Source organism: Chiloscyllium punctatum, chromosome 40 (assembly GCF_047496795.1).
Source record: "Chiloscyllium punctatum isolate Juve2018m chromosome 40, sChiPun1.3, whole genome shotgun sequence".
Lineage (NCBI taxonomy): Eukaryota > Metazoa > Chordata > Chondrichthyes > Orectolobiformes > Hemiscylliidae > Chiloscyllium > Chiloscyllium punctatum.
This window is the reverse complement of record NC_092778.1, coordinates 49,388,453-49,414,636: the sequence shown is the minus strand read 5'-3', so window position 1 is coordinate 49,414,636 and position 26,184 is coordinate 49,388,453. Positions and strand designations below refer to the sequence as shown.

The window sequence follows — 26,184 nt, the reverse complement described above, 5'->3', positions numbered from 1 at the left end:
CCTTTGCATTATGGCCATAAATAGCCATAAACTTAGGAAAGGTGGACCCATGTACCCCACAATTAATTGCTTGCATGTTATGACTAATACATTTTGAGAATGGCATTAATTTAATGAAAATTTAGTGCAAGCAATGAGAAATAAAAAGGATTTGTAAATGTAACTGACCTTGAGATTTTAAAAATAGAAACTTAACGTCATGATGTCCATTACGCAGTGTTTTAGAAAGACCCCTTGCTCCATACTGCACTGTCTTAGTTTGGAAATTCTAAAACAATGGTGCATTTCTGGACACAAAGGATGGAGTGGTATCCTTAGATATTGTAGTTAAGTAAGGTAGAGTTTTTCTGATAAAGAGGTCAAGCTTTATTTATCATTATAAATTCTCGGGTTCTTCTTTGAAGCAAACTTGTGTAACAAAATAAAATGCTGCATGGCTCAAAGAAAATTACATTACGCAAGTAATAATTTCACTAAAGCATGGAAAAACTAACAGTATAAGGAGGATCAGGGATGCCTGATTTTCTCTTTTCTCTTCAGGCATACCATAGGAGGCAAACTTCCATTTGTGAGGGGTAAGTCCTGAGTAGGAGATAAGAACATCATCCCGAAAGTACACATGCAAGCAAGCAAACAAACTGTCCAAAAACTGCCTTTGGATTTGTTGCTGAACTCAGCAATCATACCATAGTCTTCACGATGGCGAACAAATTGGTGAATTCTTCCACTTTGGTGTCACAAATGACATTAAATTGACAGTGGTGGGTTGTGGTGAGAAGTAGATTAGATTCCTACAGTATGGAAACAGGCCTTTCGGCCCAACAAGTCCACACCGACCCTCTGAAGAGTAACCCACCCAGACATATTCCCTAACCCTATATTTACCCCGACTAATGCAACTAACACTATGGGCAATTTAGTATGGCCAATTCACCTGACCTGCCCATCTTTGGATTGTGGGAGGAAACCAGAGCACCCAGAGGAAACCCACGCAGACACAGTGAGAATGTGCTTTTTTTTAAATCTCTGAAACTGATCATTTATATATATATATATATATATATATATGTGATGATGCACAGAAGTATTTTTTCACTGTTCTTCTCTCAAAGCACTTTCTGAAGTGACTCTTTGTAGTATGGCTTATAAGATTGGAAATGCAAGTGTTCTTAAAGTTGTGAAAAGCTCAGATTGGTTGTACATTTTCCACTATATTTACATTCAGATACTTCATAGAGAACAATTTTGAATGCGAATCTTGGATCCAACCCACAAAAACAAATGCAGCTGAACAGTAACTCACCTCAATGTACATTGGATCTCTTTTCAAAGATGGCTGATACTGTTCACATAACACTGTAAAAACAGTTAGTTTCCCCCTTCAGCAAAAAAAAACACAACAATTAAGGCATTGGATAAGTTTTAGCATTTTAAGAAAACAATCATTTTTATAGTAAAACAAAACTTACCCTTCAACAGCAAGTAATAAGAACCAAATAAAGTTTAACAAGGGCTGTAAAAATGGAGGCCCCTTTTCTATAGAGGGATGCTTTTCTGTATAAGTTGTGAAGACCAGTGATGCAGTGTTTTTATTTTTTAAGCAAAGAAATCTGAAAAAAAAATTAAGAATACTCAAATTACATTTTTACACATCTGTAATAACTTTATAACAAACGTAAAGGAAACTGAAAAAGTATAACACAGACTTAGACAGCATATCATTTCATGCAGTGTCAGTATTCAGTTGGTGGTCAGTAACCAAGCACAAACATCAAGACAGATACTCCAGAGACATACTGAAGGAAAGCTTCAATGTTGAAAGTACCATCTTTCAAATGAGATGCTAAAACATAGCCCCTTACAACCCCTCAGGTGGACTCAAAAATCTCATGACATTATTAAGAAAAGCAGGTGGTTAACCCGCAGCATTCAGGTCAATACCTCTCAAAAACATGGCCTATTCCTAATGCCATACCCTAAACATGAAACAAATTTCATTCAAACTTATTCACTTGCTTTCTGAGATATCCTGTTTACAGGCAAACAGGGCAAAAGAAAAGGCAACCAGCTACTTTCAGCAGCCATGATTTAATGTGTAGCATGGAGGGCATCTCTATCTCAGAACAAATGAAAATACATTGTGATTTATGCATTCCCAAAGCACACATTTGTCAAAACTGTTTAGAATACAATTTTGTGACCTAACTTTTTGTGAGAAAAGATCAATGACTTTCTCTTCAAAATTTCAGACAATAAGGTTAAATAGTCTCTCTGCATTCATAGTTCTATTATATTCTTATTGATTTTTTTCAATGTGACACTCGAAATAAATAATAGAGCATTATTAACTACATGCGCTTGAAAACAACATTGAAAAGCTTGTCCCCATTTTCCCTGGTCCTCTCTGGAATATGTCAATTATCACATGGGTATTGCTCAATGACACCAACTAAAATGGAATCAAATTACTTTTTTTAAAATTAATTTTTGTAGAAGAACCTCTTTATTGTTTTGCTGTTTTATAAACTGTACAGGCGGAAGCCCAAGTAAAAGTACAAACAGTTGCAGCATGTTTACTTTTCCTCAAATTTCTTTCCAAATTGTAAGCTTTAATTAAAACCAGGCCACTTGAGCAAAGAATTTCAAATGAGGTGAGGGATGCCATGGACATCCCTGCTGATTACACTTGCAGGAAGTGCACCCATCTCCAGCTCCTCCAAGACCGTGTTAGGGAACTGGAGCTGGAGTTGGATGAACTTCGGATCATTCGGGAGGCAGAGGGGGTCATAGATCGGAGCTATAGGGAAGTAGTAACTCCAAAGATGGCAGATAGATGGGTGACAGTGAGGGGGACTGGGAGGAAGCAGCCAGTGCAGGGACCCCCTGTGGTCGTTCCCCTCAAGAACAAGTATACCGTTTTGGATACTTGTGGGGGGGACGACTTACCAGGGGTAAGTAACGGGGCTCAGGCCTCTGGCACGGAGCCTGTCCCCGCTACTCAGAAGGGAAGGGTGGAGAAGAGCAGAGCAATAATAATTGGGGACTCGATAGTTCGGGGCACGGATAGGCGGTTTTGTGGGAACGAGAGAGACTCACGTTTGGTATGTTGCCTCCCAGGTGCAAGGGTACGTGATGTCTCTGATCGTGTTTTCCGGGTCCTTAAGGGGGAGGGGGAGCAGCCTGAAGTCGTGGTCCATATTGGCACCAATGACATAGGTAGGAGTGCTGAGGATGTTAGACAGGCTTTTAGGGAGCTAGGTTGGAAGCTCAGAGTTAGAACGAACAGAGTTGTTGTCTCTGGTTTGTTACCTGTGCCACGTGATAGAGAGTCGAGGAATAGGGAGAGAGAAGAGTTAAATGCGTGGCTACAGGGATGGTGCAGGAGGGAGGGATTTCGGTATTTGGATAACTGGGGTTCTTTCTGGGGAAGGTGGGACCTCTATAGACAGGATGGTCTGCACCTGAACCTGAGGGGCACCAGTATCCTTGGGGGGAGGTTTGCTAGTGCTCTTGGGGGGGGTTTAAACTAACTCTGCAGGGGCATGGGAACCCAGACTGTAGCTTTAGGGTGCAGGACCTGGAGTGTAGGGAGGGTAGGAATATGGTATCAATCTTAAAGGATCGTGCCTGTAAACAGAAGAGTGGCTTGAAGTGTGTATACTTTAATGCCAGAAGTATACGAAATAAGGTAGGTGAACTCGCAGCGTGGGTTGGTACCTGGGACTTCGATGTTGTGGCTATTACGGAGACATGGCTAGATCAGGGACAGGATTGGCTGTTGCAGGTTCCAGGGTTTAAATGTTTTAGTAGGGTCAGAGGTGGGGGTAAAAGAGGGGGGGGTGTGGCTTTGCTTGTCAAAGATAGTATTACAGCGGTGGAAAGGAAGATGGATGAAGATTTGCCATCTGAGGTAGTTTGGGTTGAGGTTAGGAATAGGAGAGGTGAGGTCACCCTGTTAGGAGTCTTTTACAGGCCTCCTAATAGTCCTAGAATCGTTGAAGAAAGGATTGCGAAGATGATTCAGGAGAAGAGTGACAGTAATAGGGTGATTGTTATGGGAGACTTTAACTTTCCTGATATTGATTGGGAAAGCTATAGCTCAAGTTCGTTAGATGGGTCAGTGTTTGTGCAATGTGTGCAGGAGAGTTTCCTGACACAATATGTAGATAAGCCAACAAGAGGTGAGGCCATACTGGATTTGGTTCTGGGTAACGAACCAGGCCAGGTATTAGAACTAGAGGTAGGTGAGCACTTTGGGGACAGTGACCACAATTCGGTGATTTTTAGTCTCGTGATGGGGAGGGATAAGTGTGTACTACAGGGCAAGAGTTATAGCTGGGGGCAGGGAAATTATGATGCGTTGAGGCATGACTTAGGATGTGTGGATTGGAAAAGTAGATTCCAAGGCAAGAGCGTAATTGATATGTGGAACTTGTTCAAGGAGCAACTATTGAGTGTCCTTGATAAGTACGTACCTATCAGGCAGGGAGGAAAGGGTCGTGTGAAGGAGCCGTGGTTTAATAAGGAGTTGGAATCCCTAGTTAAATGGAAGAGGGCGGCCTTTGTAAAGATGAGGCGTGAAGGTTCAATAGGGGCGATTGAGAGTTATAAGGTAGCCCGGAAGGACCTGAAGAGAGAGCTAAGAGCAGCAAGGAGGGGACATGAAAGGTCCTTAGTTGGTAGGATTAGGGAAAACCCTAAGGCTTTCTATAGGTATGTTAGGAATAAAAGAATGACTAGGGAAGGAATAGGTCCAATCAAGGATAGTAATGGGAAGTTGCGTGTGGAGGCTGAAGAGATTGGGGAGGCGCTGAATGAATACTTTTCGTCAGTATTCACTCAGGAACAGGACATTGTTGTCGATATGAATACTGGGGCACGAATAAGTAGAATGGATGGCTTCGAGATATGTAGAGATGAGGTGTTGGAAATTCTGGCAAGGGTGAAAATAGATAAGTCCCCTGGGCCTGATTGCATTTATCCTAGGATTCTCTGGGAAGCAAGGGAGGAGATTGCAGAGCCATTGACCTTGATTTTTGTGTCCTCTTTGTCTACAGGAGTAGTGCCAGAGGACTGGAGGCTAGCAAACGTGGTTCCCTTGTTCAAGAAGGGGAGTAGGGATAATCCTAGTAACTATAGGCCAGTGAGTCTCACTTCTGTTGTGGGCAAAGTCTTAGAGAGAATTATAAGGGATAGGATTTATGCACATCTGGATAAGAATGATGTGATCAAGGATAGTCAGCATGGTTTTGTGAAGGGCAGGTCGTGCCTCACAAACCTTATTGAATTCTTTGAGAAGGTGACGAAGGAGGTAGATGAGGGGAAAGCGGTAGATGTAGTATATATGGATTTTAGTAAGGCGTTTGATAAGGTCCCCCATGGTAGGCTACTGCAGAAAATACAGAGATATGGCATTGAGGGTGAGTTGGAGGTTTGGATTAGGAATTGGCTCTCTGGAAGAAGACAGAGGGTAGTAGTTGATGGCAAAGATTCATCTTGGAGTGCCGTCACTAGTGGTGTTCCGCAAGGATCTGTTTTGGGACCATTGCTGTTTGTCATTTTTATAAATGACCTGGAGGAAGGGTTAGAAGGTTGGGTGAGCAAGTTTGCGGATGATACGAAAGTCGGAGGAGTTGTAGACAGTGAGGAAGGATATGGCAGGTTACAGCGGGATATAGAGAAGCTGCAGAGCTGGGCAGAAAGGTGGCAAATGGAGTTCAATGTAGCTAAGTGTGAAGTGATTCACTTTGGTAAGAGTAATAAAAAGATGGATTACTGGGCTAATGGTAGACTACTTGGTAGTGTGGAAGAGCAGAGGGATCTTGGTGTCCATGTACACAGATCTCTGAAAGTTGCCACCCAGGTAAATAGTGCAGTGAAGAAGGCATATGGCGTACTGGCTTTTATTGGTAGAGGAATTGAGTTCCGGAGTCCTGAGGTCATGCTGCAGTTGTATAAGACTCTGGTGCGGCCGCTTCTGGAATATTGTGTGCAGTTTTGGTCGCCATACTATAGGAAGGATGTGGAGGCACTGGAACGGGTGCAGAGGAAGTTTACCAGGATGTTGCCTGGTATGGTAGGAAGATCCTATGAGGAAAGGCTGAGGCACTTGGGGTTGTTTTCTTTGGAGAAAAGAAGGTTTAGGGGTGATTTGATAGAGGTGTACAAGATGATTAGGGGGTTAGATAGGGTTGACAGTGAGAACCTTTTTCCGCGTATGGAGTCAGCTATTACAAGGGGGCATAGCTTTAAATTAAGGGGGGGTAGATATAGGACTGATGTTAGGGGTAGGTTCTTCACTCAGCGAGTCGTAAGATCATGGAATGCCCTGCCAGTAGCAGTAGTGGACTCTCCCTCTTTATGGGTATTTAAGCGGGCATTGGATAGGTATATGGAGGATAGTGGGTTAGTGTAGGTTAGGTGGGCTTTGATCGGCGCAACATCGAGGGCCGAAGGGCCTGTACTGCGCTGTATTGTTCTATGTTCTATGTTCTATGTTCTATGAATTATAGATTTGTTTCTTGCTATATTTCTAGAAAAAAACATTAGAAGTCGTTAGTTTTGCTGAAGACAACGTGCACATGAAACTTTTCATCTTGCACTAAGACATCAATCTTCAAAAGAAATAATTTATATCGTATGAGAAAAAGGGCTCGGTTTGGTTGACAAGTGGACTGATTGGTCAAGGTGCTACTATGGAGACGTCACCACAGAACAACTATCATCCATGCTTTTGCTTAAATTCTTTTCTGAACTTCTGAGTCTAAAAGTGTTTTATTGAATTAATCAGTCTAAATATATTTGGTGAATGCCTTTTTAAAACTCCAAAACACTCCATTTCTAAACTGTACGAAGGTCATTGATTACATAATGCTCCACATCCATATGTATTTTGTTTTGCTGCTTCCCTGCTTCCAAATGCCAAGTAAAAAACTAAAGAAGTTAGTCCAATTATGGAGTACAGTAACTACTTGTTGATTCAATCTCTCTTGTGCATCTGGTTCAAACCTAAAGCTGGCAATTGGCTAGTATGTTTAGCTTGGCATACAACTACAAAAGGCCTTGAATATAGTCAACTCTCAACAGAAACCTAGATACATCAGATTAAGCTTATATTATTTAATAATTTAAATCTAACTATCTGGAAGTATTATTATAGTATAAGGAGAACAGCCTATCGACTGAACACATTTGTATCTTGTTTACAAAATACTTACTGTAAGACTGCCTGAGCCACAAACATGTCCACTTCATTCCGGTAACCTTTTGATGCAGAATATTCTACTAACATATTTGCACAACCCTCCCCATCTGCTGAATGAAGGAAGTGATACCGAGATTCACTATAGTTTTGTTCTGGAAAGAAATGCAAAATCATTGTATGTAAGCAATTTACCAGTACTGACAAGATGAACTGAATGACCTCCTTCTGTGTCTTCAATTTTCTATGAATCTATCTGAAAGATGTTTGACTGACTCTCTAAGCACATTATGAATTAGGAATCTGGTCAAATCATTAAACACATCAACTCAACCAGAACTATATTTTGCCAATAAAAGGGATGGCAGACAATTTTAACTTTACTTTGGTAGCAAACATATACTCTTAAATTGAATTTAATAGAAACAGTTCTAGGAACTTCAAAATTCTTAACTATTGTTTCTCTTTTCAATGTACAATGACCAGCTCTGGAAGCAAAACTGAAATATATATTGTTACAAAAAGGAGACAGCCAAACCAAATCAGACTTACTGTCTGTATTCATAACAGTAAAATTACAACCTGCAGAGTCCCTTAAAATTAACCCCAATGTTTCCTAACCAGATTTTCGAATCACCAATCCTACTGACTACTAATACTCGATTCCAGACATTGGTTTGTACCTTAAATCAAAAAAACTTAGAAATTTATTAACAATATAACAACTTTAGCACAGTAAATTCAACAACAAAGTAATCTAATTGGTCTTTGCTCTCAGTCCCTTTCACATAGACAGACAAACAAAAAGAGTTAAGGGATTACTAAAAGAAAATCTGGCCAGTTTACTTCTGTGGCTTTCATTGTGCACTTTTCCAGGGCATATATTATGGGTTTCTTGGTTGATTTTCTGAACATGCTGATCGTGGTCACTTTTACAGTTCACAGAAATAAAGCCAGTAATACTTATAACTCAAGTGTTTTATTCTCTGAGCTTCCAAGAGCTAATAAGAGTGTTTAGGGGAGGGAGCTTTCAAATCTTCATGCTGTAGCATCAACAACCAGATTCCTTTTTTCTAGAAAACATAGTCCAAAACCAAGTCAAACCCTGACCACTTTCTGACAGACTGTCTATCTCCATTTCCTCCACAAGGTCCCAGTTACCATTTAACATTTGCTATCTGCTTGAGTATAAGTTCTTTTGCAGAATTTCTAGAACTGATTCCCTGGTACTGACCTCATTAACAGTCAACTTTTACAATCTGGTTAAACATAATGCTCTTGCTCAGTGATGAAGTGTTAGAAGAATACTTTGACCAGGAATCTACCTTCAATTAACTTCCACACCTGGACTCTCAAATAAATAAAAAAGTGCTCTGCTTTCGATTTAATATAAAGTGTTACCCATAGTCCAAAAGTTATATTGAGCTCACTGTTCCCAGTTCACAGCTTCAATCTAGAATTCATAAAATAAAAATAATAAAATATCAACAAGGGTTCTAACAATGCTACTATTATTTTTTGTGAAGGGTGGTGCATGCAGCATGCACCTTCTTAAAACAGTAAAATGACTAAAGATTGAATATATCAGAGTGCTTCAGGCCAATCAGGTTATAATTTTTAAAGCTAGCTTCCTATTGGTTTGGAGGTGTTCACCCTTGCTACGAAATGTAAGCAGTATGTGACAGATGTGTTCAAGCTGCCAGTGTTGGGACATCAGATGATAACGTGGCTCAAGTCACAGTCACCTTAAACAACTGCAGATCATTGTAAAAGTGGCATAACTGCAACTTGTATAGTGGCTTTGGCTATCATGGTCCTTACCTTTCCATAGCGTGACTGCCAACAGTTGGTGTAACTTTGGGTGTCCGAGTTTTGCTGAACCTCCACTAGACCACTTCAGTGCTCTGGATACAAATGCTGCTCTTTCAGGTGAGTTTGGATCCATTAGACTGAAAAGTTTACCAAGACTTTCTGAAAAACATGAAATGTTGACCCCATTTTGTAACCATTTTACAAAGTTCTGCAGGGTATCTGGAATTGCAACATGTCAAAATTAGTGCTTAAGATAAATAACACCTGAACAAATAAATCATCAACCTTTAAAAGGAGGAAAGGTGGTTATGCATGTGATTGAAAATGGGAGAATTTAAAGCCATTCAAAAACTAATTATGTTGCTTTGTGGAATGAAGAAAAAAGATATTTTTCCAACTTCAACAGAGGCTTGGCAACACATTCATTATCCATGTAAAATATGGGAATAAACAACTTCAAAGACTTTGGAAAATGGCATGGTGAAGTGCTTCGACAGCCAAATTAATTTGTATTATACCAATCCAGCTATTCATTTGGAGAAAGTAACAAAAGCTATGATTTTTTAAAAAACATTGTTTATATTATAACTGATATGAAAATAGGATAACTATCTAGAGATTTTTAAAATGTAATTGGAGTGGGCACTCTAGGGCATTGGCTCTGCTAGAATCTGAAGAGCACAAGCAATAACAGGAGGGGACTTTAACTACCTAAACATTAATGGGCATAGTTTTAGTGTGCTAGGTAAAGAGGAAACATAATACTTAAAATTGCATTCAGGAGAACATGTGCGTAGAAAGTCAAAAATGAGACAGAGCAGTTTTGGAGCTAACATTTGGAAATCAGCCTGAGCAGTTAGAAAGCGCATCTATCAGGAAATAATTTGGAGATAGTGACCATAAATCAGTTAGATATAGGATAGTGATGGAGAAGAATAAGGGTGGACTGGGAATAAAAATTCTAAACTGGAGAAATACCAATTTTACTAAAACAAGGTATAATTTGTTGCAAGTAGACACCTCCAGATAAAACTGTGTCAAAGCAGTGGAAAGGATTCAAGCAAGACTATGAGATTACGGGGCAAATATGCTCCCATAAAGACAAACGGTGGGACTAAAACCAGAAACCTGGATATCATGAAATATAAAGATTAGGATTTAAAGAGAATCTTACAGCAGAGATCAAAGGCTCAATAGGTCACAGGCTGTGGAGAAGTATAAAAAGTGCAAAGGGTTACTTAAAAAGAAAGCAGAAAAGAAAACAGAGTGCATGAGAAAGAATTGGAGGGTAGAATGAAGGAAAATCCAAAGGGTCTTTAAAAATATATAAAGAGCATGAGAATAAATGAAGAGAGAGTAGGGCCCTGAAAGATGCACAATTCTCAATTAATACTTTGCATCAGAATCTCAACAGTAAAATGGACTGATGCAGATATAAACATCAGATTGGAGGACTGTGAAATATTCAAAGAAATTGAGTGAGGTGTGCGTGTACAAGAGGGCATGTCAGCCTTAAAAGTTGATACATTTGCAGGCTTTGATAAGATGTACCCCAGGCTGTTGAGGGAGGAAGGAAAAAGATATCGGGGCTCTGGCAGTAATTTTCAAATAGTTTCTGTGTCCTCAGGAGTGGCACCAGAGGACTGGGAGATTACTAACATTGCCCCATTATTAGAAAATAGAGGAAGGGACAACTAAGAAATTACAGGCCAGTCAATCCAACCTTGGTAGTAATTAAGTTATTAGAAAGAATTGTGAAGGACAGAATATATTTGCACTTAGAGACAGGGATTAAATCAGGGATAGTCAGCATCGATGTGTTTGACAAATTTGATTAAATTATTTGAGGAAGTAAACAGGTGAGAGTAATCTATTTGATAGGTTATACCTGAACTTCAGCAAGGTTTTTATAAGGTTCCTCACAGTTGATTGGTTAAGAAAGTAAAAATGCATGGCATCCGAGGCAAAGTAGCACTTTAGATCCAAAATTAACTGAAAGGCAGGAAGCAGAGGATAATGGCAGAGGGATATTTCTATGACTGAATGTCTGTTTTCACTGGGATTCCAGAGAGGTCAGTGCTGGGTTCTTCTTGTTTGTCATGTATATTAATGATCTGGACTTAAAAGTAGGATGTATGATCAAGAAGTTTGCCGATGATGTGAAAATTAGTAAGATGGCGCGTAGTGAAGATAGGCATAAAATGCAGAAAGATATCAATGAACAGCCAACTGGGCACAGCAGCGGCAAATGGAATTCAACTGAGAAAAATGAGGTAATTCACTTGGGAAGCTGACAAAGCAAGGGATTGTACAATGAGTATAGGTTGTTCTGCTATAAACGCGACAGAATTGTTTTTCTGCAACCACGCGCTATAGAAAGTCACACCATGGAAAATCACAATAGAAAGCTGCACTGTAGGAGATCGTTAATAGAGAATCGCTATACCCGTTCAGTAGAAAGTTTGCGTTATCTAAACAACGTTCTCAATTCGTCGATTGTATTATAGCTAATTTGTGCTGATGAAACATGCGTCATAGCAGAACGACCTGTAGTAAGACACTGGAAAGATCAGAGGTACTAGGTGTGCATATACATAGAGCTCTGAAGATAGCAGGACAGATTATACAGTCATTTGGCACACAAACAGACCCTTCAGTTCAACCAGTCCATGCTGACCAAAATCCCAAACTCAACTAGTCCTACCTGCCTCCGCTTTGGCCCATAATTGCCCCTCACGTCTTTTCTAAATCGTTCTCCTCTCACCTTAAAAATATGCCCTGTCTTAAAATCCTCTACCCTAGGAAAAAAAACACCTGACATTTGCTCCATCTATATCCCTCATGATTTTATAAATCTCTGTAAGGTCACCCCTCAACCTATGCTACAGTAAAAAAGGTCCAAGCTAAAATGTTTAAGAAGGCATATGGGATAGTCATCTTTATTAGTCAAGACAAAAGAGATTTTTCTGGAACTATATAAAACTAGAGTACTCCGGTAGCTCAGTGGTTAGCACTACTGCCTCACAGTGCCAGGATCCCAGGTTCGATTCCAGCCTTGGGTGACTGTGTGGAGTTTGCACATTCTCCCAGTGTCTGTATGGGTTTCCTCTGGGTACTCTGGTTTCCTCCCACATTCCAAAGATGTGCAGGTTAGGTGAATTGGCCATGCTAAATTGTCCAAAGTTGTTAGGTGCATGAGTCAGAGGAGGGTGGGTTACTCTTCGGAGGGTCGGTGTGGACTTGTTAGGCCGAAAGGGAGTCTAATCTAATCCAATCAAAAACTCTGGTCTTCATATTACAGGAAGGATGTGATTGTACAAAGAGAGATGTAGAGGAGATGTACTAGGATATTGAGCTAGGAGGAAAACGTGGATATTGTTTTTCTTCTTTGGAGCAGCGAAAGAGGAGGGGCACAGATAGCGTAGGTGGGATGGTACTTTTTCTATTAGTACAGGGGTCAATAAGCAGGAGTGTTAGTAGATTTATGGTAAGAGATATAAGGCTATGAAGAGAGTTGAGAAGACATTATTTCACTAACAAATGGGGGGAGACTAAAACTCACTGCCTGAAAGAATAGTTGAGTCCGAAACTTTCATAATATTTAGTAGTAGTTAGATATTCACTGCATTGCCACAGCCTCCAGTACAATGGGTCAAAAGTGGCAAAATGGATTTAGTGTGGTCAGACCTTTGTTGACACAATATGCATAAATTATAGCAATTATTCATTCCGATTTGATGCAAAAATAAAACAAAGGTGGCTAAGCCATGCCTTACAAAAGTTAGGGATAGTATTAGACCTGAAGATTGCCAGAAACAGCGACAAATGTGAGGGCTGTGACAGTTTACAACTCAGCAAAAAAGGACAAAAATGATCAAAGAGAAAATAGACTAGGACAGTAAACTTGCAGTTAACAAAAACTTCTATAAACATGTGAAGAGAAAAAAAAGGAGTAAAAACAAATGTAGGGTTTTCAGTCAGAAATGGGGGAAATTTTAAGAGAGAACAAAGAAGTGGCAGTAAAATTGAACTCATATTGTGGTTCTGTCTTCACAAAGCAGGATAAATAATTTGCCAGAAATGTTTGGGATTCAACAATTTAGTGATTGGAATTGAAGATAATCTGTATTAGCTAAAAAAAAAGTGCAAGAGAAATTAATGGATTTAAAGATTGGCAAAATTTCTGACAACCAGAAAACTAAAAGGAAGTGGTTTGGAAATACTAGAGGCATTTGTGTCATCTTCATAAATTCTGAAGATATTAGGACAATTCCTACAGATTGGAGGATAGAAAATGTAACCCCATTATTTAAAATAGGAGAGAGAAATATCAGAAATACAGATCAGTTAGCCTAACACTAATAGTGGGGAAAATGCTGGAGTCTATTATAAAAGATGCAATAACGCAACATTTGGAAGCATTAACAAGATTAGACAAAATCAGCATGGGTTTACAAAAAGGGACGAGCAATAAATGCTGGCCAGCCAGCAATGTTCATGGCCCAAGAGTGATTAATAACAAAGAAGGCCTAACAAATCAATTGGAGCTTTTTCAAAGGTGTTGCCGTTACAGCAGACAAAGGAGAACCAGAAGACGTGGTGCATTTTGATATCAAGGCTCTTGAAGTTTCAATAGAAGAAGCCAATGGGCAAAGTTAAAACACACTTGACTGAGAATTATATCCTGGCATGGATCAAGAACTGGTTGACAAACTTGAAACTGAGCGGGAACAAGGAAGTCCTTTTCTGGGTGACAATGGGTGACCAGTGACATACTGCAGGAATCAGAATTTGGACCCCAGCTATTCATGACTTTGACAAGGGAACCAGAAACAATGTCTTCAAATTTGCTCATGATGGGATTGAGTTGTGAGGAGAATTCAAGCAGTCTTTATGGTGACCTAGATAAGTTCAGTGTTTGGATAAACCACATGGCAGATGTAGTATAATGTGGATAAATGAGGTTATATACTTTGGTGTCAAAACAGAAAGCAGAGTAACATTTAAATAGTGACAGACAAGGAAATGTAAAAAGGGATCTGAGTGTCCTTGTACACCAGTTAATGAAAATAAACTAGCAGACACAGCTATCAATTAGGAAGGCAAATAGTATATTGACCTTCATTGCAAGAGGATGACAGTACAGAAGTAGGGATGTCCTGTTGCAGTTATGCAGGGTCTTGGTGAGTTCAGACCTTAAGTATAGTGAGCAGTTTTGGTCTCCCTCAGGCAGGACATACTTTTCATAGAGAGAATCCCGCAAAGGTTCACTTGGCTGACACTGGGGATGGCAAAACAGTTGTATGAGGAGAAATTGGTTCAATTGGGCCTGTATTCTCTAGAATTTAGCAGAATGAGAGGGGATTTGATCGAAATACAAAATTCTAACAGGCCTAGACAAGGATTCAAGAAGGATGTTTCCCATATTGAGGAGTCTACAAACAAGAGAGTCACAGTCTTAGCAATTTTGATTGAGTTGAGGAATTGTTTCTTCAATAAGGGTGGTCAACCTGTGGAATTTGCTACCATAGAAGGCTGTGGAAGTACAGTCATTGAATTAATTCAAGAAATAGACTGATAAACTCTTAGACATTAAAGTGTTCAAGGGATATGAACTGAGAGTAGGAATACTGCATGGAGATCGAGGATCATCAGTAATCATATTGAAGTATGGTCAGGCTCGAGGGCCTGAATGGCGTACTTCCACTCCGAGTTCCTAGGAAAGGCCAAACAGCCTTCTCCTGCGCTGTGAATGTCAATGTGAATCTTTGAGTCAAAAGCAGTCCTTTGTATGTCAATCACTGGAGTAGAATTAGTAACAAATGTTGTTTGGGATGTAATAAAAGATATGGAATGGTCTATCTGAAGGATTGTTTTAAATACTTAGCTTGAGATTGGTTTAAAATAGTAGGGGGTCACTAGTATTTTAGTAGTAATTAGCCACCGTAGGACTGGTAAACAGTTCCTTCAGAACATCATTACTATTGCATGAAATCCTACCACAAAGTTCTGAAATTAAAAAAAAGAGTTCTGAAACTGTTCACTATACAGAGGAACATCAATTATCCGAATAGGATCTCCATGTGCGGATAGAAACATTATGTCAAAGAGCTGTTTCGACCCTGATTGCGTCTTTTGTTTACAGGTACAATGATCAAAAACTAACTCAACTCACTGAAATGCTGCCAAGAACAGTCCAGGCACCGTCTCTAAATGACTGACCTCCTGCCCTCTCGCTGTCACCCTACACTTTCAATGGTGTTTTACAAGGTTCATCCCCCTGCATGCAGTGTGCTTTTGCCTAGTCTCCTGAACAGGGAACAGACTTCTCAGAAAACTCTAAGCCCCAGAGGGAATCAGTTAACCGAATAATCAATTATCCAAACAAAATAGTGTTTGTCCACCTAGTTTGGATAATCGACGTTCCTCTGTACTGAGTAATTTAATTAAAAAATTTTAAGTAGCAGAATAGAGCCTTATTAAAGGCAACAGTATTAAAAGCTGAAGTGTATGAAGAATCAACGGGTTGTTGTCACTTGTCAGTACATCAAAGTATTGTTTGAATAATGGAGTCTGAACATACCAGCTACTTTGGTCCAAGATGCCTCAAAGATGAACTATAAGCACCAAAATGTTTTCAAACACAAGTTAAGTTTACATCGCATGTCTATGGAAGCCATAGGAAGGTACACTTTCTTTGCCTCATTAACTGATATATCACTTTGAAACTTAACAAACCCAATAAACTAGAACAAAAATTGCTACAAGTCATCAACCGTCTATATTAGGTAACTGTGAAAACAAATCCACCAGAATCAACACACTACAGGCATGATTCTTTCCAGATACCAATAAACCTGCAAACTGATTTATGTATTTTGTAAACACAATCAGGCACAAAAATACAACAGGGTGGTACAACGGGTATTGCACAGTTTGATTTTCTGTTAAAACAATGCACCTTATTTTGAAACAGAACAAAGATAAAGACAATTAGTTAAAGTGCAATCAGAAATGGTCAGTCCCCTGTAAAAATCATGAACGGCTGCAGACACCAAAACTGGAGCACAGCATAAATGCCCAGTACAAAGGCAGAAACATGACACACAGCTACAATCCATAACAGCAACACTTTCATGTTTATCATACACATTCAGATGTCTCTTAAAATAAATAAGCTTGTGGTAAAAATATAAAGAAGCATAAAATAATTATACCTAATCAACACCCAGCAAGTCACAGAATCATTGAACCAGACAGAATAGAAACAGACTCTTCAGTCCAACTAGTCCATGTTGAACATAACCCCAAACTAAACTAGCCCCACCTGCCTGCTCCTGGCCCATATCTCACCAAACCTTCCCTATTCATGTAGGTATCTAATGTCTTTTAAACATTGTAACTGTGCCTACACCCACCACTTCCTCAGGAAGTGCATTCCACACGTGAACTTCCTTCTGTATAAAAGAATTGCCCAAAATTGCCCCATATCATTTTTAAACATCTTCCTCCTCTCACCATAAAAACATGCCCATTTGAAATCCCCCATCAGAGGGAAAAGACAGCATCATTAACCCTATTTATACCCCTCATGATTTTACAAACTTCTACAAAGGTCACCTCTCACCTCCTGCACTCCAGTGAAAACAGTCCCAATCTATCCAGCCTTTCTTTATAACTCAAACCTCCCATACCAGGCAACATCTTAGTAAAGCTTTCTGAACCCTCTCAAGCTTAATAATATCCTTCCTATAACTGGGTGACCAAAACTGGAAGCAGAACTCCAGAAGAGGCCCAACTAAAGTCCTGTACAACTTCAACATGACTTCCCAATTCCCAAACTAAAAGGACTGAGCAATGAAAGCAAGCATGCTAAATGCCTTTTAACCACCTTGTCTATATGTGACACAAGCTTTAAAGACTTATGTATCTGAACCTTGAGGTCCCACTGTACTATCCAAGGCTCTACCTTTAATTGTACAAGCCCTGTCCCTGTTTGTTGTACCAAAATGCAATACCTTGCATTTATCCAAATTGAACTCCATCGGTCATTTTTCAGCCCACTGACCCATTTGATCAAGATCCCTTTGTAATCTTAGAAATCTGACTTCACTGTCGACTATGCCACCAATTTTGGTGTCGTCCACAAACTTAGTAACCATGCTTTCTATATTCTATCCAAATCATTTACATATGACAAACAAAAGAGGATCCAGAACCGACCCTTGTTGTACACTGCTAGTGATAGGCTTCCAGACTGAAAAGCAACCCTCCCCCACCACTCTTTTTTTCAGCCATTTATCTGAAGCTGAACTTTCCTACTATCTGCTTTAGATGTTTTCCTGGTACTTTCTGAACCAACAAAAAATGTCAAAATCTCGGTCTCCAATTTTTCACAGAAAATTTGTACAACCGGAGGTGAAACTGAATCAGCTCTTCCCAATCTTGCTCCAACTGAAACCAACTATCTACCAGCAAGTCTCAGACTGATTTAGTCTCTGACTAAAATCATGCCTGTAAGTAAGTTTAGTTTAGGTCAACAACCACCTTGAACCTTCTTGATCTATATACTTCAACAACACACATCATGAGCAACTAGCAAGATATTTACATTATACATTAATAATATCTATCTGCATCTCAATTATTTCTTGTGATATATCAGTCTCTCCTCCTAGAATAATGCTCATTTCCTCACCTAAACTGCTAAGCAAATAGTAACTGTCCCAAAGTTGAAAACCGAAAATAAATAATTCACTGTAAAGATTTCATACCACATTTATTTTCTTCAATTTCTGCTATGGATCTAATAATAATCTTATTTTATCAGAATATTTGCACAAAATGTTGGAAGTGCAGAAAAGGGAGAATGTCAACAATTTACATACCTAAGAGTTCATCTGCAACCTTTGCTTCGGACTTTTCCAAGGACTCTAAAACTAGCATAGATAAATCAGCAGCACTGTTTAGCTGTTTCAAGAAAACAAGAGCAAATTAATAGCTGGAGAGAAAACTTTCATAATCAGAAAGTAAACACCAATGGACAACAGAACAGATATCTCGTATCTACAGGAACGTTCACTGACTATGTTCATAGTGTTCAGTGTCATTTTTAACTGTCAGATACCAAGGCATGTAGTTGAAACTACATGCAGCAAAACATTGACAACATCCAAATTTAGCTGCTAAACGGCAAGAGATATTCAGGGTATACGACTGTCAGGCAATGACCATTACCAAGAAAAGAGAATCTAATCATCTCCCCTTGATATTCCACATCCTGGCGAATTACCATTGACCAGAAACTTAACTGGAGCAGGCACACAAATACTGTGGCCACAAAAGCAGGTCAGAGATTGAGAATTCTGCAGCAAGCATCCCACCTCCTGACTCTCCCAAGCCAGTTCATCAGCTCCAAGACATGTCAGGGTTGTGATGGAATATTCTCCACTTGCCCGGTTGCGTTCATCTGCAGCAACAATCAAGAATAACCACCCAAGACAAGCCCTCTTGATTGACACACCATCCACCAACTCAACCACCAGAACACAGCGGCAACAGTGTAATACCATCTACAAGGTGCAGCAAACCACCAAGATTTCTCTAACAGTACCTTCTAAACCAACAGATTCCATCAACTTGAAGGTCAAGGGCAGTAGACAGATGAGAGTACCACTATCAGCATAGATTCTGTCAAATTACTTATCACTGACTTGAAAATGTGTTGCCATTCTTTGACCATCGACAAATTAACATCCTGGAACTCCCTACCTAACAGCTCATGAACAGCAGCCAATCAAGGCAATACTCACAAAAACTGTTCAAGAATAATTAGAAATGGGTAACAAATGCAGACATTGCCAATAACATCCAAGTTCAAGAATGAATAAAAGAAGATTATAAATTATAGGTAAAGCAATCTCCTGGGTAACTTACTAAATATTTGATTCATTAAAAAGTGACTCAGTATAATTCAATACTTTTCGTCTTTTGCAAAGTTTAAAACAAAGCATGGCACAAAATGAAGAACAAATAAAGTACTTACATTTATAAAGCATCTCAGTTAGAACTAATAATTTTCAACAAAAAGCACAGGTAATTATCAGCATAATATTTTATGAGCTGTCGAAACAAGCAAGATTGCAAATTATATATTACCTGACTGTAACTGAAGAACAGCAACGCCCCAGAATACACAAGTTCTCTAGCTTCGGCATGTTTGCTTTGTGACATATACCTGGAAGAAATATAAGCATAATGTCCACTCTGTGTCTTCTAAAAATTACCATGCTACTTAAATTCTAGAAGCAATGGAGCAGAGACAGTTATAAGGACCCCACTCACATTTTCTTAGATCACCACCAACAATACTGGCATATTAACTATTTAAAGAGTTTTTGCAAACATTTAACGATGTAAAATATGTTTAATATTATAGTCCTTATTCTCTAAATCAGATTGCAAAACTTACTGGATTATCTGAAATGTAATCACTACAGAAACATGTATTTTAAAGATCAAAGATCAATGTTTATTATGTAGCACAATGAAGCAAGTCACTGAGTTTGAGTAAATGTTTTGCAAAAACCTCATCAAAAATACTTCACAAGACTGCAGTGAGTTTACAAGATAAAAGTAAGTAAAGATCTTTCGGAAATCTAACCTCCACAATAAGGAATTTTAAAGCAAGGATCCTCCTAAATCTTCTCACAAATAAAATGGGATGGGAACTTGTTACTGATATATGGAAGGAAATATCCTTAAGAGAGATCACAATGTGAAACTATCCTTCATGCAGTATTTCTTTTCAATGTGAATGTCACTGAAAATTTTTATCCAAGCAGGGAGTTAATGTTAAATAGCTGATCAAATTTGTCTTCCAATTACATATGATATGCAGCAATATGAAAGCAGGAATCATGTACAGTGCTTCGCTTGAGGTCCACTGAAGATGCTACCTATTGGGTAATGAAACGTGTGGAAATGAACCTTCCAGCTCAGCGAGCAAACCTACATCCAGATATGCAGCACTATTGTCAAAAATAATAAATTTCTGAGCTTTTTAATGCATTCTTAAAGGCACTGTAACTTGAATCACACATCCATTTGTTAAAGTAGGTGCATCACATTTGACATATTGCATTGGGCGAACATCTCAAATCAGTAGTAAGGTCCACAGCACTTTTTCACTTGTGGTCATTAGGTGTCCGCATTGTGTTATCCTACACCAATTATTCAAAGTAATACTCACTTCATACTAGCACAATACACACACACGCTCGTTTAAACACATATTATTCTTCATGATTAGCCTTAACAACAATATTGATGGGCTGCGTGGTTGACTGTATTAATGTGAATTCTTCAATTTGACAAAAGTAAATATGAATAGTTTTACTGATGGTCTCTGTTGTGTGATAGCACAATTCATAATTACTGAACTATAATGGCCTATTACATTGAGCCCCGGGTCCCTAGACTGAAACCAAACTACAACACTGTTCATATTTAATTTGGCTTATCATTGGCGAGTTCTTGAACAATACAAATCAGGAGAATATGATCGCCATTCTTTGCTGACTTTGTGTTCTACAATTTTGTTACACAGGAGAGATCTAAAATAAAAATCAGAAAGTTTGAACTTACATGATTTTTTTTATTTCACAAGAAGGGGCCATATTATTTTACATGTATAGAAATGATAAATTGCACATTAGAGGAGTTAGTTGAAATTATCGATGAAAATATCATTCCTTCATGCACAAAATTTAAGATTTTGATGCCTGGAATGGGAAAGTTATACAGCTGGTACTGCAAAGTGAAGATAAGAACCAAGAGTACGGTATTGAAAAGGGAGCTCTAACCTGCACGATTATATGTGTAACATTTTTACTGGATGCAAAAAATACATGTCTTGATTCTCCCCTGACACTGACAGCTGTTAAAGGAGCAAGACATCTTTTTAGATTAGATTAGATTACTTACAGTGTGGAAACAGGCCCTTCGGCCCAACAAGTCCACACCGACCCGCCGAAGCGTAACCCACCCATACCCCTACATCTACATTTACCCCTTACCTAACACTATGGGCAATTTAGCATGGCCAATTCACCTGGCCTGCACATCTTTGGACTGTGGGAGGAAACCGGAGCATCCGGAGGAAACCCACGCAGACACAGTCAGTCGCCTGAGGCGGGAATTGAACCCGGGTCTCAGGCGCTGTGAGGCAGCAGTGCTAACCACTGTGCCACCGTGCCGCCCACATCTGTAACAGAAAAATGCTGGAAACACTTAAAATGCCAGGCACAGCATCTGTGACGTGAACCAAAAGGAGGACTGCCAATTGATAAATTGATAGCAGGTGGCCTCAGCTCCTGGGAATGGTTTGTCATTTTCTTCCACCAGATCACATTTACATCTTTTATTTTGCCAATTTGTCTCTTCATGCCTCCTTTCATCTCACACAATTCAGGTGGGCAAGTTCACCATCTTCTGTTGTCCATGAACTACTTCATAACATTTTTTTCATTGAGTAGCTTTCTTAAAAGCTGCTCATTTGCATGACTTCGTTATTCTGAAGAAGATAATGCCTTAAATAATAAAGTTGCTTTTCTCCACAGAAGCTGCATCTGAAAATTTGAGTATAATTGGCAGGATCATTTTTAGGATAGATACAGTGACTATGAATAATCATGTCTGCGTGAGTGAGTGAGTGAGTGAGTAAGAGAGAGAGAGAGACACCCAGCCTCAGGCAACTGTCTGTGTGGAGTTTGCATGTTCTCCCTGTGTCTGCGTGGGTTTCCTTCAGGTACGCCGGTTTCCTCCCACAGTCCAAAGATGTGCAGGTTAGCTGAACTGGCTATGCTAAATTGTCCATAGTGTTCAAGAATGTGTGGATTAGGTGCATTAATCAGGTGTAAATGTAGAGTAATAGGGGCATGGGTCTGGATGGCATACTCGAAGGGTCAGTGTGGACTTGTTGGGCCGAAGGGCCTGTTTCCACACTGTAGGGATTCTGTCCATAGAAAAAATCATCTATTTGAGCAAAGTGGAGTATAACAGAAATCCAAGCTTTGAATAAATTCCTTAATCCAATTACATTTTATTTTGTTAAAATCTTTTTTTTCAAATTTATTTGAAGAAATCCAAGCTCAGATGCGATATAGTCATAAGGTAAATTCAAACTCAAAAAAAGTTTAAAAAAACAAAATTAGATATTATTTCTCTTAACTCATTGGAAGTTGATAGAAATGGTTAAATGCATCGGTTCAAAATGGATCAAAACAGGGGACTTAAGATCTGGAAAGAATTAAAATTAAGGAAATAACTGATCTCCTAAAAAGGAGACTAAAATAAGTTTAAATTACATTTGTACTATTTGAATCACAGATTTTAACTAAGTTTTCTATAGATTAAGAATACACAATTATTTGTAATTATAAGAACTGGAATCATAAAAGCATCATTGTTGATGTATTTGTAACCCAACTTTAAACATTTTAGTAAAATGATTTTCCTGTTAGCAGTCACAAATACTCCTGGATTCAGTCACATAATTTTGTAAGTTTTTTTAAACAGCTGCAAAGCAAGGCAAGCACTGCAGAACACAATGTGGCAAAACAGAAAACTCTGAATGCTACTCAGCAATTACGCATATTATTTAATAAGATCCTTTAAAGTTTACGGCACTTAGAACATAATAAATCAGCAGCCAGGGCAACCCAGCCTTGCTGCAAATTAAGTAGATCTGAATGATGGAAATACAATGCTGCTCCTAATCAAGTATGGTATGCTTTCCTTTATTGGTCAGGGTATTGAGTACAGGAGTTGGGAGGTCATATTGCGGCTGTACAGGACATTGGTTAGGCCACTGTTGGAATATTGCATGCAATTCTGGTCTCCTTCCTATCGGAAAGATGTTGTGAAAATTGAAAGGGTTCAGAAAAGATTTACAAGGATGTTGCCAGGGTTGGAGGATTTGAACTACAGGGAGAGGCTGAACAGGCTGGGGCTGTTTTCCCTGGAGCGTCGGAGGCTGAGGGGTGACCTGATAGAGGTTTACAAGATTATGAGGGGCATGGATAGGGTAAATAGGCAAAGTCTTTCCCCTAGGGTCAGGGAGTCCAGAACTAGAGGGCATAGGCTTAGGTTGAGAGGGGAAAGATATAAAAGAGACCTAAGGGACAACTTTGTCACACAGAGGGTGGTACGTGTGGGGAATGAGCTGGCAGAGGAAGTGGTGGAGGCTGGTACAATTGCAACATTTTAAAGGCATTTGGATGGGTATATGAATAGGAAGGGTTTGGAGGGATCTGGGCTGGGTGTTGGCATGTGGGACTAGATTGGGTTGGGATATCTGGTCGGCATGGATGGGTTGGACCAAAGGGCGGCACAGCGGTTAGCACTGCTGCCTCACAGCGCCAGAGACCCGCGTTCAGCTCCCACCTCAGGCGACTGACTGTGTGTGGAGTTTGCACATTCTCCCCGTGTCTGCGTGGGTTTCCTCCGGGTGCTCCGGTTTCCTCCCACAGTCCAAAGCTGTGCAGGTCAGGTGAATTGGCCATGCTAAATTCCCCGTAGTGCTAGGTAAGGGGTAAATGTAGGGGTATGGGTGGGTTGCGCTTCGGCGGGTCGGTGTGGACTTGTTGGGCCGAAGGGCCTGTTTCCACACTGCAAGTAATCTAATCTAGTCTGTTTCCATGCTGTACATCTCTATGACTGTATTCCTTTCCCCTTCCTCATTTCATCTATACTATTCAGATGACCTACTGTTATGTGGTAGTGAATGCCATAATATTGTTCTTTAATAAATTTCTTTTTGAGTTTCGTATTACATCTATTATTATTCCTACTTACGGAGCTCAGTTTTGGCCTTTACTCAGAAATGGAAGCATTATTCTCTCCGTGTACCTTATGAAATAATCTCCAAATGATAAAAATCTCAGTTAGGATAAACATAACACACACTCCTATCTCTCACTTCCTCCCCACACCCACCCACACTTTGAGGGAAATAATGTACAGCTAAGCATAACAGATCCATTAAAATTTCACTTGTCTGAGGAAAGCTTGACATATAATGTGAAGGAATAGGAACAAATGCAACAACACAATCATGGTTCAGCTTAAGTATTTAACATGTAGCAAGTAGGTAAGCAGGTGAATGGATTTAATTGATTGATTAATTAATTGACAAGGCAACTGTAAAGACAGAATAGATAGCAGTTCTGCTGGAAGGAATTGAAAAACTCTTAAGTTGTTGGGGCTCGTGTGGCTCAGTGGTAGAGTCTCTACAGTGTAATGTAAGACTGTAAGAGACTCTAGAAAATATACATTTTCCTATAAACCATGTCCCACCTGCTCCACAGGTGTGTTATAACATTCCTGAATAGGTTTATAGGAAAATATGTAAAACTGTAAGTCCCTACCTCTGAGCCTGGAAGCATGGGTTCAAATTCCAACTTCTCTTGAAGTGTATGATAATCTCTCAGAGCACATTTATTAGAAAATAATAAAAAAAGACTAAGTTAAGGTGACTGTTGTAGTACACTGTTATTGACCCTACCTCTGAGCCAGGAGGCACCATTTTTCAAGTCCCACCTAATTGTGTTAAGGTGAAGATTGGAAACTAAGAGTTCTTTCCAGATAATTCCATTTAAAATAATCTATCTTGGAGAAGGATGGCTGCAGTCAGTTGCAAAGTGTCAGGATGTTACTTCCCACAAATGTTGATGAGCTGAACCTCATAATCAATGAAAACTGAACATATGGACATGGGTAACAAATACGGATGTTGCTGGAAAAGCTCAGCAGGTCTAGCAGCAGGTGTGAAGAGAAATCAAAGTTAACATTTCAGGTCCGGTGACCCTTTCTCAAAAGGGTTTGTTTATGATTTACAGTATCTACAGTTCTTTTGGTTTTTATATGGACATGGTTTATGTCTTTACCCGAAAAAAGGCAAGAATGGCCTCTGCACCGTGGCAAGATTAGATACTAATTCTCAGAGCTCAATAGATGGGCACTGAGAAAGATTCAAATTCTATTGAAATTTATGAACAATATATTAAGACCTATAAAATGCATGAGGCATGATCGAACTTTAATAAATTTAGAAAGCAGGATGTTATATTCTTTAGAAGAATATGGAAAGGAATTTAACAGCTTGTGCAAGCCTGCAAAAATCCTACTTTGACATTCCTAATTCGGTAGTTGCCTTTAAATTGTTTGGCAATGCTAAGGTGTCGAACAGTTTACTGGAGTTAGAGTTTCAGAAAGATTCATACATCATGAATAGATCTCAGAGGCCTTAAAAACAAAAGTCCTGAAAAGTATTTGTTCCCAGCTCTCTTCATTAGCTCAAATAGGACATTTAGCAGCAACAGGAAGAATGGAGATTCAATGATAGTGGTGAAGCCAGACTGCCCAAATACAGGCTGAAAGCGTCCATACTAAAGGAGAATTACAATTAAAAGAATTCAAGGTAGTGCTATCTCTGGTACTGGTTAAGAACACAAGTTAGGGAACTGTAACCAAACAGTGAAACCCAGGAATGCCTGGGATATGATTGATAGCTGTTTTACATAAAACTTGAGAAGCCATTCTGCAGTGCATTATCCTGAATGGATAGTTTTCAAAACTACATGACAGAAGATTTGGAGAAAGAGAATGATATTGATCAGGCAGAGTAAATTTTACGAGATATGAGGTTTCACCTGAGTAATGAAGCTTTTAGCTGCAAACACATTCAATTGCTCTGTTAGCGGTGTATGTCCAGAGTATGTGAAGCAGATCAGTTAAATAATAAAGACTGAAGTATAATTAAGGCATTTGAAAGCTCTGTTTGCTTCACCTTTGGGGATGACAATGTGCTGAAAAGACAGTAATGATTCCCTGTAAAATAGTTGAGGTAAACCACTTTATCAGCATAGATGTAGTATCAAATGAAATACACTTACTGTCAAGGAAGCCATTAAAGAAGGTTCAAATGAAACTGGAAATGGAACATAGCAAGGCAGTTATTTATGCAAAGTCAGTAGATTTACAATTTGCACAAACTGGGTATTATTGTATTGCTTTAACAAAGCTTAGCGTCTGTAATCAAAAAATTAAGCAGGTATTACTGGCATTGAGATAGAAGTTTAATGGGGGAGAAAATGATTAATTATCTTAAC

General features: G+C 39.2%; 1 protein-coding gene across 2 annotated transcripts in view; it reads right to left on the bottom strand.

Annotated features, from left to right (window-relative positions):
- get4 (guided entry of tail-anchored proteins factor 4) overlaps nucleotides 1-26,184 on the bottom strand; it is a 53,249-nt gene that overhangs the window by 9,450 nt on the left and 17,615 nt on the right. For both annotated transcript variants that reach the window (XM_072559839.1, XM_072559840.1), the window contains exons 2-7: nucleotides 19,172-19,250; nucleotides 17,902-17,983; nucleotides 9,023-9,172; nucleotides 7,218-7,356; nucleotides 1,470-1,610; nucleotides 1,304-1,379 (exon numbers count right to left, since the gene is read on the bottom strand). In XM_072559839.1, coding sequence (XP_072415940.1) covers nucleotides 1,304-1,379; nucleotides 1,470-1,610; nucleotides 7,218-7,356; nucleotides 9,023-9,172; nucleotides 17,902-17,983; nucleotides 19,172-19,250 — 667 coding nt within the window. The remainder of the gene's footprint in view (nucleotides 1-1,303; nucleotides 1,380-1,469; nucleotides 1,611-7,217; nucleotides 7,357-9,022; nucleotides 9,173-17,901; nucleotides 17,984-19,171; nucleotides 19,251-26,184) is intronic.